The following is an 18,848-nucleotide window of genomic DNA, read 5'->3' as shown; positions in this document are numbered from 1 at the left end:
TAGGCCAGTAATTGGGATTAAGGCATAGCTCCCACCAGCTAGAGATGGAACCTCCAGCCCGATGCCAGGGGTACAGCAGGAGTGTCAGTTGCCTGCAGATTAAAACTGGACTTTAAATGCATATTTCGCAGAAATGTTATTATATCCTGTGTTACGCATTGCTAGAGTTTCTGTATATACCACTGTTAGAGCATCCATTTCTTCAGCTGGGTTGTAAGTGAGTTGTCAGTGACTTGGGCTTCTGTGGGCCAGCCTGAGAATCCAGCCCCCAGTGAAGAGCATTGTTTCTATGGCAACCTGCAATTTGTGACCCAAATATCCAGGTTCAGGTTTTCCTATTTTATCTAACTGAATGTATGAGTCACACATTCTAACTGAATGTGTGAGTCAGTGGGGTTTCCCAATGTTCAATTAAAAGTTAGGGTTCTCTTTTAAATATGTGTATTTTTTTCACCCAGATAATCCATTTGTGTCAGCAATAACAATGGAGGACCTTTATTCTAAAATGTCTGTGTTTAGGTAGAAACTTCTGTGATGGCAGGGTTAGTCAAGACCAAAATGGACATCTTTCTTCAGCAAGTAGTTCATTTGCTTTTCCTTTTATTTCTTAAAACCCTGCAGGGCGAGCCCTGCTGAGACTTACTGACAAAAAGCTCGAGCGAATGGGGATTGCCCAGGAGAACCTCCGGCAGCACATCTTACAACAGGTGCTCCAGCTGAAGGTGCGAGAAGAAGTCAGAAATCTACAGTTACTCACACAAGGTACCCTGTTGCTTCCTGATGGGTGGATGGATGGGGAGATTAGAAGAAAGAACACCTTACTATTAGGACAGACGGGAGTCAGGGAGAATTTGTTATTGTTTCTTCACAGAATTTCCATCATAGAAAATAGTATACAGATTTAAAGATTACTTCCCTTTGAAAACTTTTTTCATAGCTCGCTAGGGAGAAGGATGCACAAATAAGTAATGGATGAGCAAACAGAATTACCTGAGCTAACTTCAAGGTCGTCACATACAGTTGTATGGATTGTGTACTGCACAACCCCAGAGAATACCAGTCACATCAATCAGGGTACGATTGCACTCACTAGAGTTGTATAATGTGCAGCCTGCACAACTGTACAGTCCAGCTCTAGCTATCTTCACCTGCGCCAATTGTGAGGGCGCTTTAGAATTTGAGTGATTCAATAGTTACGATGACCAGTGATATAAGTGGAGTTTTTGTTGTATTTTTGTTTTGCTTTTCACCGGTTAGTGGGAGAAAAACATTTTAGATGTGTATAACTATACATGAATGTATTATACACACACACTTTAGAGATTGTAAGAACCCCATTTAGCTTCTTGAAAGTGGAATAATTTTTAAAATAGACTATAGTGAATCTAAAACTACACTGTTAAAAGTATATAATTCTTAACAGGAATTATAAATAACTTCAATATGATGAGAGCACTTAAGATCTCAATAACTGTGGAAGTGACAAAATAAAGCTAGAATTCGAAGAAAGCCTTAAGTTACGCTATGTGTAACTTATATGTCTACATGAGATTTGGATGCTATCAACCTTCATTGGCTATAAACTTTATTTGTTTTATTTTAGTGTCCATTGTACATCATTTTAAATGAAAGGATGATAAAATATGTGTTTTTGAGAGCCTTGAGTATTTGTCATTCTGCAGAATATTGTAGTTGCATGCATACTGATATTGGAGAAATCTGGGTCAGCCAAGTTTCATGTTATTGCATTTAGATTAACCTAGTAATAGTCCATTTGCCTAGAGGAAATAATGTGCTCCCTGAAAGATGACTATTCTAGAAGGATAAATATAGACTTCAAGTGATCGTAAAATAGTATTGTTTGTCTCATATGCATTATTTGCATTTTGTCCTCAGAGACTTCCAATGGTGAATTTACTGGTATACTAAGTGATTTAAATTTGAATGTGAAATACCGATATGCTTTTAAGCTTCTTTTAAGAAGTAGATAGAAATACGAAGATTTTGATAAGAAAGTCTGTCACAGTGCTATTTGGAAAATGGAAAATTTACAAGCAACCTAGAGGTCCAGCAATGTGAAAAGAATCAAGTAATTCTGCTTAAATTCATAAGATTCAGTATAATGCCCAGTTATTAAAATTACATCTTTAAAGAATACATGACAACATGGGAAATTACGTAAGTCATACAAGGTGGGAGGAAAGGTCATGTGTAAAATTGTATGCATAATATAAGCCCAATTTTATAAAAACCATATATTCTTATATGTACAGAAAAAAAGGACTGCAAGTAAATATGCCAACCATTTTAATAAAGGATCTCTCTGGATTGTGGGATAAGTGGGTGACTTAAATTCTTATTTTTCTGTATTTTCCAAATCTTCTGCAAATTCATATTACAATTATAATCAGAAAATACACATATGCATTTTTTTAAGCTTCAACCACAAGCATAGCTGCCCAGCTTCTGTTTAGTGTCTGGTTTTTGCAGCTCATTCTTTTTCCCTCTGGTGATGATCTATATAGAATGAGACCTAAACTCACATGTGACGCATTATGTGTGCCTTTGACTCTTTTCCTCTACTAGTGTCAGCCTGCAGTGTGTTTGCTTTGGAGAATCATTTTCTACAGCTCTCATTGCCCTAGATGCATAATATATAAGATTTTTCCCAAGATAGTACTCACGTCTATTAAGCTAAATATACATATGTGTTCTGGGAAGATAATGCCCAGTTCAGTCCTTTCAATTCAGTTGTTGTTGTCACTTTCTTGAGCTTTGAAAAGCTGTACATTTTTAATTCTTTCATTCGGTTCCCTTTGGAAGGCCGCATTGTTCTCTAGCTCTTGGGTATTTTGTCTGTGCTGATATTACCTTTTTTATTGCTTGTTCTTCACATAGGTTTTTGGTTTTGGTTTTGGTTTTTTCAAGACAGAGTCTCACTCTGTTGCCCAAGGTGGAGTGTGCGCCACTGCAACCTCCACCTCCGAGATTGAAGTGATTCTCATGTCTCAGCCTCCCAAGTAGCTGGGATTACAGGCATGCACCACCACACCAGGCTAATTTTTTGTATTTTTAGTAGAGATGAGGTTTTTCCATGTTGGCCGGGTTAGTCTCGAAATCCTGGACTCAAGTGATCTGCTCACCTTGGCCTCCCAAAATGCTGGGATTACAGGCGTGAGCCAGTTCTTCATATGTTAATACTCAAACTCTTGTTATGTCAGGCATCCTTCAGAAAATACATAGCCTTATTGAAGTAATAGTCTCTTTTTTTAAAAAAAAAAGGAAACAAAATTGATAAGTTTTTTTATGTTTTATGATTAATAATAGAAGTTCTAAAGACGGATTAGCGTTAAAATATTTTGGGTCTAGGTTTGCTATAATAAAAATATTAGAATTTCATTCCACTCAGGTGAACTGATTAGTTTAAAATATATATCATATAGAAATTCACCATAGGGGTAATAGATGTTTCGGTAATGAATATTTGATTCTTCATCTCTGTAAATATTACTCAGCAGAAACAATATGCTGAATAAGTACAAACAAAGACTTTGGGATGTTTTTGGAAATCCTTGGGCTTCCCTCTTAAAGAGGGTGAATCACAGTTCTTATCCATAGAGATGGAGTATCCTTCCATGGCTCACGTGGGGCTGTCACTCTGGTGTAATGCATTTAATTTTTTGTTGTTGATGATTATCTAACATGTTCAGGCTGCGGTAACAAAATGCCATAATCTAGGTAGCTTATAAACAACAAAAATTTCTCTCTTACAATTCTGGAGGCTGAGAAGTCCAAGATCAGGGCGCCAGCAGATTCAGTGTCTGATGAGGGCCCACTTCCTCACAGATGACCTTCTAATCATTGTAATGTCACATGGGGCGGGATCTCTGTGGGGCTGCTTTTACAAGAGCACCAATCCCATACATGAGGGCTGCACCCCCGTGACCTGATCACCAAGCAAGGACCCCACCGTCCAATACCATCACCTTGGGGGTTAGGATTTCAATACATAAATTTTGAGGAGACATAACATTTAGACCATTGCATTGATATTTAACAAACATTTACTAACCAACACATTTTAAGAAGAGTTATCACTTTCAAAGAAGTCCATTTTTGAGGAAAGGAATTTATTTTAAAAATGATTGCATTTCTTAAGAGTTTTCTTCTTGCCTTTGGAGGCAATTTCAAAATATAGTTTCTTGGAAACAACTTAACTGTCCATCTTGAGGGGAATGGCGAATTAAATAATGGTACACCCAGGCGTTGGTGTACTCTTAGCTACAAATACGAGAATGAAGAATACTAATATGGTAGGATCTCTGGGATGCTATGAGATGAGAAAAAAGTAAGGTGCAGAACAATGTATACTATATTTGAACAATGCGTATAGTATGCTACATTTGCCAAAGAGGAGGAAATAAAAATGTATATCCATATGTGCTTTGTTTTAAGGAAATGCTGAATGATGTACAAGAAGCTAATACAAGCTGCACCTGTGGGACAGGGAATATGGTGGATGGAGAGAGGGTGTGTGCCTTTTATGTCACTTTGTTTGATGAAATGTATGAGTATATTAACTATTTAAAGGAATAAAATTTTTAAAAAGAAACAAGAAGGAAAAAGGGTGAATTTTGGCATCAGACAGGCCCAAATTTTAAATCCTGTACCTAACACATTTTGCAGTGCTCACCAAATAGGGATGTTGTAAGAATTAAGGGAGCTAAGATATGTAAATCACTCGATACAGTATGATAGTAAATGCAGAATATTGTTGGCTATCAGTAATAGAAGCCACGCAATTTAATCAACATCATACATTTATAATAATCCTTATTTTTAATAACATCTTCATAGAGATATAATTCACATAACATACAACTTACCCACTTAAGGCTTAAAATTCAGTGATGTTTAATGTGTAAAGAGAGTGGTGCAACCATCACAATAATTTACATATGCATATAAGAGAGGATGAAGAGGTTAAGTAATATACTTATAGTCAGACAACTAGTAAAAAGCATAGCACAGGTCTGTCTGACTCCACAGCAAACTTTTACCCATTAGGCTTTATTGCCTTTATTATGTCAAATGGGCTAATAATTTCCATCTCCAGGTGGTTGTTTAATGAGATTTTATGTAGAAACCATATAATAGAGTTCATTGCATATTCTATGACAGAGGTTGGCAAACCTTTTCTGTAAAGGACCAGTTTGTAAGTATTTTAGTCTTTGCCAGCCATATGGTATCTGTTGCAACTACCCCCACTAGGCAAAACCCAACCATAGGCAATACTTAAATGAATTAGGCATAGCAGTGTTCCAATACAATTTTATTTACAAAAAGAATTACTGATACACATCAAAGGAAACAACAGAGTGAAAAGACAACACAGAATAGAAAATATATATAAATCACATATCTGAAAATGGGTTAATATCCAGAATATATAAGAAACGTCTATAACTCAACACAAGGGAAAAAAAAAACCAAGCCAAATAATAAAATAAGCAAAGGATTCAAATAGAGAGTTCTCCAAAAAAGGTATGCAAATGGCCAATAGGCGTATGAAGTGATGCTCAACATCACTAATCATTAGAGAAATGCAAATCAGAACCACACATCATCTCACACCCGTTAGAATGGCCACTACCAAAAGAACAGAAAATAACTAGTGTTGGCAAGAATGTAGAGAAATTGGATCCCCTGTATACTGTTAGTGGGAATATAAAATTGTATAGCCATTATGGAAAACAGTATTGAGGTTCCTCAAAAAACTAAAAATAGAGTTACCATATGATACAGCCATCTCACTTCTGGGTACATATCCAAAAGAATTCAAAGCAGGATCTTGAAATAATTGTACATCCATGTTCAGTGCAGCATTATTCACAATAGGCAAGAGATAGAAGTGACCCAAATGTCTGTCAACAGATGAATGGATAAAGAAAACATGGTATATATACAAAATGCAATATTATTCAGCCTTTAAAAAGAAGGAAATCCTACCACATGCTGCACGATAAACCTCAAAGACGTCGTGCTAAACAAAATAAGCGAGTCACAAAAGGACAAATAATGCATGATTCTACTCATATGGAGTATCTAAAATAGTCAAAATCATAGAAACAAAGTAAAAAAGTGGCTACAAGGGCTTCGGGGAGGAGGAATTTGTGTTTCGTGTACAAGTTTCAGTTTTGCAAGATGAAACCTCATAGAGATCTTTTGCACAACAACTTAGATATACTTAATATGACTGAACTGTATACTTAAAAATGGTTAAGATAGTAAATTTAATACTATGTGGTTTTTACCACAGGTAAAAAAAAAAATTGCTAGCCCATTGTTTGTGGACCCTTGCTTTACGAAGTAAAAAAATGCAAGCTTTTGAAATCATCATCAAGATTATTATTTTTATTGTTTTATTTTCTCATGCTGTAGTGTGGAACTATTTTTGGGGTGTCCCTTTTAGTGACTTTCTTGGCTGCAAATACGTAGAAAGTGTAAAAATATATCAGCAACTATGAGGGTTGGGTAAATTCAGGCAATAGAAAACAGTGGCAAGTAAGGCAGATGTGAGTAGTAGATGCTACCATCCTCATATGCCTTTATAATTACTCCCTATAAGATGAAAAAAGAATAGTATGTTTGTTTACCAGGGCCAGTTATAGCTCATTAAACATTAGTGTTTCCTGAAGAACTTTTTTCACATTGTCCAAATATATGTGTCAAATTTTACTTGGGAATTGCATAACCAGATGGACTTTCCCAAAGCTCTGTCTTTTGGAACAACAAAAATTAGAAACACTACTTTCTAATCCAAGAAGACTTTTTAGAACTATATGTACGGACTAGCTATTTTAGTCCAGTCACCTCCGCAATGATACTTCAGCAACTCAAGTAGGCCATCTGAACTGAAGTAGGCCATCTGGTCCACCACCTTGCTTAAAGAAGGAAGTCTTTGTAGAATGGAGCAATAGACTTGTTGAGATATTGTCCAGTCTCATTTTGCAGATTTGGGCACCAAGACCCAAAGAGGATTAGAGGTTTGTTCCTAGTTACACAGCTAGTTAGTGGCATAACTGAGACTAGATTGCAGTTTTCCTCATTCCCCTGCCAGTATTCTTTTTATCTCATTGTTTTTATTAAGGTATATTCTGTATTGCATACAGTAAAATTCACCATTTTTAGTGCACAGTTATGCAAGTATTGGCAAATGCACACAGTTGAATAACTACCACAACAATCAAGATAGAAAATTTCTATTACTCCAGAAAATACTCTCCCAATGCTCCTTGGTTGTCAGCTCCTTTTATTACTACCAGCCCCTGGCAACCTGTGATGTTTTCCATCCCTACAGTTTTGCCTTCTCCACAATGCTATATAAATGGAGTCATAGTGTCTGACTTCTTTGACTTGTGGAGATGGATTTAGACTTATCAAAGCTGTGATGTGTCATCATCCCATTCACTTTCATTGCTGAGTATTCCACTAAATGTATTAGATTGGTGCAAAAGTAATTGTGTTTTTTGCCATTATTTTTAATGGTTAAAAACTGCAATTACTTTTGCCTAACCTAATATAACCACAGTTTGTGTATCCATTCCCCAGCTGTGGGACATTTGAGTTGTTTGCAGGTTTGTTTGACACAAATAAAGCTGCCATAAGCACTCATACATAGGTTTTTATTATAAACACTGATTTTTATTTCACTAAAAAAGTAAATATCTAGAAGTGGAATTGCTGATTGGTATCTTAAATGTATGTTTGACCTCATAAGAAACTGCCAGAGCAATATGCTTAAGATGGTGGAAAAAGAAGAAAAACAGAATTAGAGACTGGCTTTAATACATATGAAAACAATGTGAGATTTTCTGAAAAAAAAAAATACTGCATCTTTGTAGAAGTTCTACCTAGTGCTTCCTGGAGCCACCAATATCATTAGGGGCCCCAATTTCCTGAGAGTCTCAGGTCAAACATGTTTACCGTTAACTCATTTATTCAAAACAAATTTTCTCAGTATCTATTGACCAGGCAATAGGATATGTCTTTCTACAAGTGACATTGAGAAATGCTTCCTTTTGTCTCTCTTCTGAGGAAGAGAATCTTCTTGCTCCTGAGAAAGAAAACATGAGCCAGTCAGATTCCTTTTTATGCATATGTGAAGAATGTCTGATGTTCTAATTTTCTAGTATGTCTCAAATTATGCTACTTGAATTTCCAGGCTCTTTCATGCCTTTTATTTAGTTGAGGCTTTGGTGTTACAAATCTGATGTTCACATGCCGGTTCTCTTCAACACAGTTCTTCTGCTTTATCATTGGATAGCATGAGCTTTTCCTTGCCTTGGTGCTCACATGTTCCATGTACAGGATATTGACTCTCTCAGTTCTCTTTCTAATGGCCTCTCTCAGGCTGTTGGCAAACTGCCCTCTTCTGCCACTTCCCAAATATTGATTCCTCCTGGGGGTAGGTCCTCTTAGTTGTTGGCATTTTGCATGCTGCCTGGACAATCTCACCCTCTACTGCTTAAGCATCCCCTACTTCATAGTGACTCTCAGATTTATGTTTTAGACCTCTCTGAACTACAGATTCTTATTTTTCTCTCTCTAAAAGATGTGTACCCCTGAATATTTCTCTGATATCTCAAATTTAAAATATCTGAATCTAACCCATTATCTTTTCTACCATCTCCCCAGTCTGTTCTTCCTCCTGTGTTGGTTCTCAAGGTTAATACCTCCATGACTCACGCTGTCACCTGTCATAGAAGGCTCAGAGTCACCTGTGATTACTCCGTTTTCCTCATCACTCACATGGAGTCCATGACCAAATCCTCAGAGTTCTGCTTGTGAAGTGAGTTTCCCATCTTTCCCAGCCTTATCTCTACCCTAATCACTGTATTAATTCATTCCTCTTCAGCTCTTTCCCAGGCTATTTGAATAACCTTCTAGTTATCATTTGATCTGAAGTCTCTGTCCTGCTCCCTCAATTCTACTTCAGTTAACTTCCCACTTCTATTGCCAGAGTTAAATATATTTCTGACAACATTATTTCCATCCTTAAAACATTTAATGGTTCCCAATTACCTACAGAATAAAAGTCAAACTCTTTAGCATCGCACAGCCATTCTAGGCATTTCATGGATGTATTAACTTTGGACAAGTTGCTTGTCAGAAATTAAGATATCTTCATTATAAAAATGGGAATAAGATCTGTTTCACAGGATTGTTATGAATATTGTATAATAAAACTCACAAAAAGACATAGCCTTGATGAGATATTAACTCTTCTGAGAAGACTTACCTCATCTTTCAGGCAGAACCAATCATTCTCCTATCCATCTGCATTTCTTTTTTTTAAAAAAAATGTATTTAAGTTCCAGAGTACATGTGCAGGATGTGCAGGTTTGTTACATATGTAAACGTGTGCCATGGTGGTTTGCTGCACCTATCAACCCATCACTTAGGTATTAAGCCCGGCATGCATTAGCTATTTTTCCTGACGCTCTCCCTCCTCCCGACCCTCCACCCTGACAGGCCCCAGTGTGTGTTGTTCCCCTCCCTGTGTCCATGTGTTCTCATTGTTCAGCTCCCACTTATGAATTAGAACATGAAGTGTTTGGTTTTCTGTTCCTGCATTAGTCTGCTGAGGATAATGGCTTCCAGCTCCATCCATGTCCCTGCAAAGGACATTATCTCATTCCTTTTTATGTCTGCATAGTATTCCATGGTGTATATGTACCACATTTTCTTTATGAAGTCTATCATTGATTGACGTTTGGGTTGACTCCATCTCTTTGCTGTTGTGAGTAGTGCTGCAGTGATTATATGCGTGCATGTGTCTTTAAAACAGAATGATTTATATTCCTTTGGGTATATACCCAGTAATGGGATTGCTGGGTCAAAGGATATTTCCAGTTCCAGGTCTTTGAGGAATCACCACATTGTCTTCTACAATGGCTCAACTAATTTGCATTCCCACCAACAGTGTAAAAGCATTCCTATCTCTCCACAACCTCACCAGCATCTGTTTTTTCTCGACTTTGTAATAATCTCTGTTAGGACTGGCGTGAGATGGTATCTCACTGTGGTTTTTATTTGCATTTCTCTAATGATCAGTGATGTTGAGCTTTTTTTTTCATGTTTTTTGGCCACATAAATGTCTTCTTTTGAGAAGTGTCTGTTCATGTCCTTTGCCCACTTTTTAATGGGGTTGTTTGTTTTCTTCTTGTAAGTTTGTTTTCTTCTTGTAAATTTGTTTAAGTTACTTATAGACTCTGGATATTAGACCTTGGTCAGATGGATACGTTGGAAAAAATTTCTCCCATTCTGTAGATTTTCTGTTCACTCTGATGATAGTTTATTTTGCTGTACAGAAGCTCTTTAATTAGATCCCATTTGTCAGTTTTTACTTTTGCTGCAACTGCTTTTGACATTTTTGTCATGAAATCTTTGCCCATGCCTATGTCCTCAATGGTATTGCCTAGATTTTCTTCTACAGTTTTTGTAGTTTGGGATTTTACATTTAAGTTTTGTTGTTGTTGTTGTTGTTGTTGTTTTATTTTTGTTTTTGTTTTCGTGGGTTTTTTATATTTTATTTTTTTTGAGACAGAGTTTTACTCTTGTTGCCCAGGTGGGAGTATAATGGCGTGATCTCAGCTCACTGCAACCTCCGCCTCCTGGGTTCAAGCGATTCTCCTGCTTCAACCTCCCGAGTAGCTGGATTACAGGTGCCCACCACCATGCCCAGCTAATTTTTGAATTTTTAGTAGAGATGGGGTTTCACCATGTTGGCCAGGCTGGTCTCGAACTTCTGACCTCAGGCAATCCACCAGCCTCAGCTTCCCAAAGTTCTGGGATTACAGGAGTGAGCCACTGTGCCTGGCCTACGTTCAAGTTTTTAATCCATCCTGAGTTAATTTTTGTATAAAGTGTAAGGAAGAGGTCCAGTTTCAATTTTCTGCATATGGCTAGCCAGGTTTCCCTGCACTGTTTATTGAATAGGGAATCCTTTCCCCATTGCTTGTTTTTGTCAGGTTTGTCAAAGATCAGATTGTTGTAGGTGTGCACTCTTATTTCTGAGTTTTCTATTCTGTTCCATTGGTCTATGTGTCTGTTTTTGGCCCCTCTGCATTTCTTAGCACTTTGTTCAGACTAATAATACTGTATTCATCACATAGTATCCATTATTCTTCCATCCAGTGTGCTCCACACTTTGTGTGAGGTACTAGAGATAAAAAGGGAGTGCCCATTCTAGCAATAAGGATAGAGTGGTGTATGCCATTATAGAGACACATGATAGCATAATGATGGCACAGAGCTGGAACTCAGCCTCACTTGGGAATAGGTGGGATAAGGAAGACTTGCCAGTGCTACAACAGATGAGCTAGTTTTTAAGGGATAAAAATGTTAACAGGTGCACAAACGGTGGCAGAAAGGGAAGTCTGTATAAAAGCATGGTAGTGCTTTGTCTTCCTTGTAGACTGTGAGCAAACTTCAGTTGTGTTCTAATTTTACTTTGCATAGTGCTAGCGAGAGGTGGATCCTCTGTATGTTTTTGCTAATATAAATTTAATTGTTGCCCTTTTCTCTCATTTTCTTCCTCTATTTCATTTTCCACTAAATCTTCTCAAAGCAGTGAATGCAAAATCAATTTTCATGGATTCACAAGAAAATAAACATAGCTACAAAGCCACTTTGAATCATCTTTCACCATGAGCAACATTACCTAGGATCTCCTTTTTTAAGAATCTCTTTATTCCCTTGTGATCTTTTTCTATTGACCCATCAAGTAAAGACAATGGCAAGGGCTCTTAAACATAAGCCACTCACCTGCTTTGAGTTGTTTCATCTAATATTTTCAGTCCTTAAATGTTCTCCTGAGTGACACTCTCAAGTGATTGTTAAGTGAACCTTCTCCTATGACCATGAGCTCAGCGGCTAATGGTAGATAACGATTTTGGATGAGTAACCTAATAGGAATCTGAACAGATTATTCTTCTGTAGCTAGGGTCTTTTATTACTACTTCTTCATTCAACCTTATTTGATTATGATCTGCCAACCACGTGTCCCTTCTCAATTTCCTCCAAGTCCACATTTTCTCGAACTGCTACCTCCTTAAGATTTCCCCCGACACATTTCAAAATCTTCGCACTCTTGCAGAAATGTTGTGGCCAGGAATATTTCTAATTTTATCAAGTCTTTAAGCCATCAGAGAAATTCTCCTTGGAATGAGCTTTATATTTAAAGGCCAAAAGACATGTTTTTTGAGGGAATTATTAAAATCATATGTCAGTTTATCAGTAGCAGTTAGAATTATGAGATGTATATCCTGATTACCATCTTTTCCTGTTTCATTTTTATTCTGGGAATCCATTAGGTCATTTAATCCAAGAAGGAGTTTTGTTTAAGGCTTGACGTGGACTCATGATTCTTGTCTGTTACATTGCTCATGGTAGAAAAATATCTGCCTTTTGTAGCGCCCCTAATGGTTCCTGTAGCCAGCATATGGGAGACATGTCTACACATTATTTGTCTAATGTGGACTTTTTCTATCAGGAATGATCCTTGTCATTGCTGCTTCACAGCTCAATGTTTTAAGTCATTCTTTGCATACTGATGAGTAATTTTAGGGAACTTCAGAGACTTCAAAAATGCTTCATGTCTGCCTCTGCAGAACTCACCAACCTCAAATGCATTGACCACTTTGCATTTAAATGTACTAGGTGAAACAATATATGTGATATTTCTTGTTTGGACAATTTAAGATGGTCATAAGGTTGCATTGTTATGTCACCTTGACCTTGTGGCTTGACTGTGGATTTGAAGGATCTTAAATTACTAATGTTACATTGAAGAAAGATGAGTTACAGGTTTTCAACAATTGATATTGGTTTTATTCTTGAGGATAAGTCTAGACCCTACAATCTAATATGTGCAGTGTTCAAATGTCCTATGGGATTTTTAGAGAGTCACTTGATTTAGAACATTGACATGTGGACTGGATAAGAGGAAATCAAAGCCACTTTCAGAGATGCACTGAGATGTTCTGGCTTTTCTAAGAAGAAACAGAAAAAATATGCCATCTGTGTGCTTTAGGACTTCTGTCCCTAATATTGCATATTAACTAATTTCTCTGTGGCCTTTTTTGGGGGGACCACCAATTCTCAGTGTCTGGCAAAAACCCCTGTACAGTGTAGATGTTCAAGCCTCCCATTGTATCAGAATTTCTACATGCCAATTCTAGAAGGTACCATGTGCATAGACTACACTGTGAATGGACTCTAAAGTTGTGCAGCCATTGGTCCAGTCTTGAGCCCCAGACAAGAATAAAGCCTTCTATCCTTATCCTTCTCTGAAATAATACTTCCATTGTTAGTATCCCCCTTTTATTTTATTTTATTTTATTTTATTTTATTTATTTTATTTTATTTTATCTTTATTTTTATTTTTGAGACAGAGTTTCACTCTTGTTGCCCAGGCTGGAGTGCAATGGCGCGATCTTGGTTCACTGCAACCTTCGCCTCCCAGTTTCAAGCAATTTTCCTGCCTCAGCCTCCAGAGTAGCTGGGATTACAGGCATGTGCCACCACGCCCAGCTAATTTTGTATTTTTAGTAGAGACGGGGTTTCACCATGTTGGTCAGGCTGGTCTTGAACTCCTGACCTCAGGTGATCCACCCACCTTGGCCTCCCAAAATGCTGGGATTACAGGCATGAGCCACCGTGCCCAGCCCTCATTTTGTTTATCTTTTTACAGTAGCAATTATACAATCATTTGTTTAGTAATTCAAAAAACATTGAGAACCTACTAAGTGTCAACTACTATTTATATGCTATATGTTAGGGATACAGGGATGAATATTAAATTCTTGCCTTTGAAGTCATGTGAAGGAGACCTATATGTAAAATATTATAGCATGGAAATGTCTGAGGTGTGACAGAAGTGTGGATGTTTGCAGTGTCATATAGGAAGGGTATCCAATCTAGAGGAAATGTGTCAGAAAAGGTTACAAGGAAAAGTGACCTCTGAACTTTGCCGGCTATTAGTTAGCAAGATGTGTTTATTTCCTCTTTAGTCATTAAACACATATAAAATTGCCAAAGTGTTAAGAGCTCTAGAGAGGTGCAGCATGTTGTGATAGTATATTTACTATAAAACCGTGTATTTGCTGAGTGCCTGCTTTGTGTCAGGCCTTTACTAGCTTTTGGCAAAATATAATAAGCAAGATAGATATGGTTCTTATATACATGGATTTTACATTTTAGTGGAGAAGACACTCATCCACAAGCAATCATAGTAACATGGTGGCTGATATGAATGGGGTCATTAATTATGCTTTGGGGAGCAAGTAAGCAGAGGGACTTCTCTGGCTCTAAGGGATCAGGAAAATCTCCTTCAGGAAGCTGAGATCTAAAAGAGGAAGAAGAGTTAGCCAGATTAGGTGGTGCTTGGCGACTATAGAAAGAAAATGTCCCAGTTGCAAGGAACAGACTGTTCTGAGGCTGTATTAGGGTTCTTCAGAGAGAAACAACCAATAGGGTATATATAGACATATAAGAGGAGATTTATTATGGGAATTGGCTCGCATGATTTTGGAGGCTGAGAAGTCCCAGGATCTGCCATCTACAAACGGAAGAACCGGGAAAGCTGGTGGTATAATTTAGTCAATTCTGAAGGCCTGGGAATAGAGGGAGCTGCTGGTGTAAGTCCCAGAGTCTGTAAGCCCAAGAACCAGTAGCTACAGTGTCCAAGGGCAAAAGGAGATGGATGCCCCAGCTCAAGGAGAGAACGAAACAAGTTGTCCTTCTCCACTTTTTTGTTTCGTTCATGTTCTCAACAGACAGGACAATTCCACCTACATGGGTGAGGGCAGCTCTTCTTTACTTAGTATGCTGATTTAAATGCTAATCTCTTCTGGAAATACCCTCACAGGTACACCTAGAAATAATGTTCCACCAACTATCTGGGCATCCCTTATCTCAGTCAAGTTGACACATAAAGTTAACTCTCACAGGGGTGAAGGTTGAAGAAGTTTGGTGTGTTCCAGGAGCATGAAGAAGCCTAATATAGTTAGAGGGTTAGGAGTTGGTCAGAAGGGAGGGAAGATGGCAGGAAGTGAGATTGGAAAAGTAAGGAAAGGACTGGAATGTGAAGTGAATGCCTTATATGTTTGCTTTTCTCAAGGAATCTAGAATTTATCCTGAAGACAGTGGCAACTACAGAAGGGTTGTGAATCATAGACTGTCCTAATCAGATTTCTATAACAAAAGATGAGAGGATGCACTGGAAAAGCAAAGACAGGAGGCAAGACATCTAGTTAGGAGGCTGTTGTGGTAATCTACGCAGGATATGATAACAACCTGGATGCGGGTGGTGGCAAATGAGGATGAGGAAGTCATCCTCATCCCCAAGAGAAGAGGAGACTAGACAACCCATGGTAATAGATTGAAAAACAGTAAAGGAGAGGGTTGTAAAGATTCATCCTTCACTCTTCTTCACCACATTCTCCTCCCCCAAATTCATGACCTTCTTGCAGCAGAATTGTTTTGTTCTACTTCTTCCAAATGGAGATTCCCAGACTTTATCTTGAACCTTACAAATTAGACCCTCAGGCCCAGACACTGGTATTTTTCACAGCTTCACTGCAGTTGACTTCTGTGCATGTGAAAGCGTGAGGGTCTGCTGTCCAGCTCTATGCAGATTCAGAGCACACAGCACTCCACACAGCACTCAGAGCACAAGGGAGTATCTGAGTCAAACTCCTTTTGGCCTTAAGGAGTTTGCTTGTCATAACCAGGTGAATTCAGAAGGAGTTTTCAGCTCTTAGGGTACCTAAAGGTATCCTATCTTAAAACCCAAACTAGGATGGAGCCCATCTAACACTATCACCTAACCTTGCAGGTTATGTCTTCAAGACCTAAGAAAGTAGCCCAGCCTCCATAGTTCTCAGGAGACAGCACTGCTGAAATTCCACCTCCTATTTCCCCAGAAATATGAAATAAGTTTTCTTAGGCAACCCCCAAAGGATAATAAACAAGTTACTTTACACAGAGACTCTACAATTTCCTGTGCTTGGCAGGTATAAGGGCAAAGTTATCATGGTACCACCTCCTGTGAATAAAGAAGAGAGGAAGAAGAGAAAGAAAGATAGTTGCTTCAGCTCTAAAAGTTCAGTTCGGGGATTCATATTGGAAACCATTAAAGTCTCAAAGTTAGGTAGCAGTTTTCTAAATTATTAATATCTAACATTAGCATTAGATACTAGTTTTTATTTCCATATAAAGTTTTCCAAATCTTCACTTTATCACCAGTGGAAGTCTGGAGCTAACACTGATTGTGGACCTGTGTACACACTTCACATTTTATTAATAAATTCTGCATTTAGTTCACACAGTAATTTTGCAAAGTAGGTGTCATGGACTGCATTCTACAAATAAAGAAAAGGAGGCCCAAAGAGCCACAATGCCTGCCAAGGCCACACAGCTAAAAAATATTTCTATTAGTCTGAATTCCTGGAGAGCCAATAAGAATGTATGTATATAGAGAGAAGGAGATTTATTATAAAGAGTCTGCTGATGTTATTATGGAGGCTGAGAAGTCCCAAGATCTGCAGTTGGCAAGCTGGAGACCAACAAAAGCTAATGGTGTAGTTCCAGTTCAAATGTAAAGGCCTGAGGACCAGGAGAGCAGATGGTGTGAGTTTCATTCCAAAAGCTGGCATGCTCAAAACTCAAGACGAGCTAATGTTCAAGTTCAGGTCTAAAGACAGGAAAAAAAACCCAGTGTCTCAGCTCAAGGCAGTCAGGCAAAAGGAGTTCCCTCTTACTCTTACTCCTGGGAAGGCCAGCCTTTTTGTTTTATTCAGGCCTTTAACTGATTGGATGAAGACCATCGACATGGGGAGGGAAATCTGCCTAACTTTATTTACCAATTCCAATGTTAATCTCATCCATAAACACCCTCACAGATACACCCAGAAAAATGTTTGACTAAATATCTGGGTACCCTATGGCCCAGTCAAGCTGACACACAAAATTAACCATCGCAGTGTGTAAGATGACTAATTGCCTCCAAAGCCCATGCTCTTTCCACTCCCCTATCTGCCTGCTGTGAAGTATTTCTTATTTCAAAAATACATTTTTTTCTTTTGCAAGAAACTCAAGATGCACTTAAAAAAATTAACACTTGAGACTATTCAAATAAAAGATTTAATAGCTTGCTTATCAAAACATAGTTATCACCCTCCATCTTCCATTTTGCATTTTTTGGGCTGCTAGGAATATGTGGTATGTGGTTTTGCTGAGATGTTTCCTGCATACCTGAGCTATTGGGTCCCTAAGAAATCAAATTTGTTTGTTTTTCAACTTGGCATCATAATGAAGCAGAGATGTCAGCATAGCATTTCTTAGTGCTGCCAATATCTTGAGTAATCTTAATCTTGTTAGATCAATAATGTGAAATTTTGCTAGTTGCCATTTTAATTGATTTAATTGAAATTGATTTGGCATAAATGAGTGGACAGAAATTTATTAACAGTGACCATGAGGGTTTAAAGTATCTGCTATGTAAGAAGTATGTGACTTTGATTTATACATCTAAAGGCTCCCTCTTTCCAAGTTCTATTAGAGAAACAAACCTAATGTTTAGTGCTAAAAACTATTAAACATTGGTGAAGGTAGTATATGGAGATTCTGAAAACTAAGTATTTGGGTATTCATTTCAGTTTATCCCATTTCTATAATGTGGTTGGTTGTTATAATTCACAGTTACTGTAAACTACGTATGTGTGCATTTATCCTTATGTCTATGTATCAGAAAATTTGATTTTTCTTTTGTCATTTGTGTCCCTAAAATTCAGACAACACCACAGAAACGAGGAAGAGATGAAATAATGGAGCAAATTTTATTGACCTTTGTTTTATATATTTTTTAAATTAATTCTCTCCTAACACTTGGATATTTGTTTTGTTACAGAAAGAGTTTTACTATAATAATTTTGGTCTATCAGGATTTGACATGTATTAAAGCATAAATAAATGGTTTCTAATTTTCTTGCTATTTTTGAAATTTTAAATATGCACTGCCTTTTGTGCTTCCCTGTTCCTTTTCTTCTCCTTTTCTTTTTCAATTCTCTTCACTATCCCTCCCTTCATCCCACTCCCCACCCCCACCAAAGTGCTCTATCACTGAAGACCTTCCGCAGCCCATGGAAGAGCTATTAGAAATTTATTAAGAACAAATTTCTGCATCTTTGTCAGGGACAATCATTTGTTTTAGAGCTGATTTTCTGCCTTAATTAAATGAAAATGTCACTCTGTCAAATGAATTCATTTATATTTATTAATCCAGTTCTCCAGGCTTGAATTTTCTAGTAGGGACTTGGGCTCATCATATTTGCTCATAGAATAAAGTGAAAAATGTCTCTTACATCAGTTTAAAAGACTCACAAATTATTGCTCCAACCTGTAGAAGTACTATATAAACAAAGCTGTGATTAACAAATGTGTGAATGATTTTCTTGTGTAGATGCTATCTAGGTGCATATAAATATATATATTTGGTTATGTTGTTGCACACACGTGCGTCTGTGTGTGTTAGGGCAGGAAAGTGATGAATATCCATTACTGCGGTGCCTTAGTATTTTAAGAAAGTGTCAAAGGTAACATTTTAGCCATCTGTGTGTTTTTATTTGCCTTTTCAAAATGCTAATTGATGATGCAAAGTTTAAGTGCTACCCAGTCTTTCCCTCCAAAAATATTAAAGGATTACTTATTGAGTATGGTCTTTGTATCTAACATTGTAATAGGTACTTAAAAAAATTAAAATGGAATAAACATATTCATTCACT

At 37.5% G+C, this 18,848-nt stretch overlaps 1 protein-coding gene across 3 annotated transcripts in view; it reads left to right on the top strand.

Annotated features, from left to right (window-relative positions):
* Positions 1–18,848, top strand: part of SAMD12 (sterile alpha motif domain containing 12) — a 431,264-nt gene that overhangs the window by 240,123 nt on the left and 172,293 nt on the right. For 2 of the 3 annotated variants that reach the window (XM_031013912.3, XM_055349676.2), the window contains exon 4: positions 622–762. In XM_031013912.3, coding sequence (XP_030869772.1) covers positions 622–762 — 141 coding nt within the window. Of the gene's footprint in view, positions 1–621; positions 7,224–18,848 lie in introns of those variants that run through there. The other variant, XM_031013911.3, reaches the window with a different exon arrangement.

This window comes from Gorilla gorilla, chromosome 7 (genome assembly GCF_029281585.2).
Source record: "Gorilla gorilla gorilla isolate KB3781 chromosome 7, NHGRI_mGorGor1-v2.1_pri, whole genome shotgun sequence".
Lineage (NCBI taxonomy): Eukaryota > Metazoa > Chordata > Mammalia > Primates > Hominidae > Gorilla > Gorilla gorilla.
The sequence above is the reverse complement of the archived record's forward strand: the minus strand, read 5'-3'. Positions and strand labels throughout refer to the sequence as shown.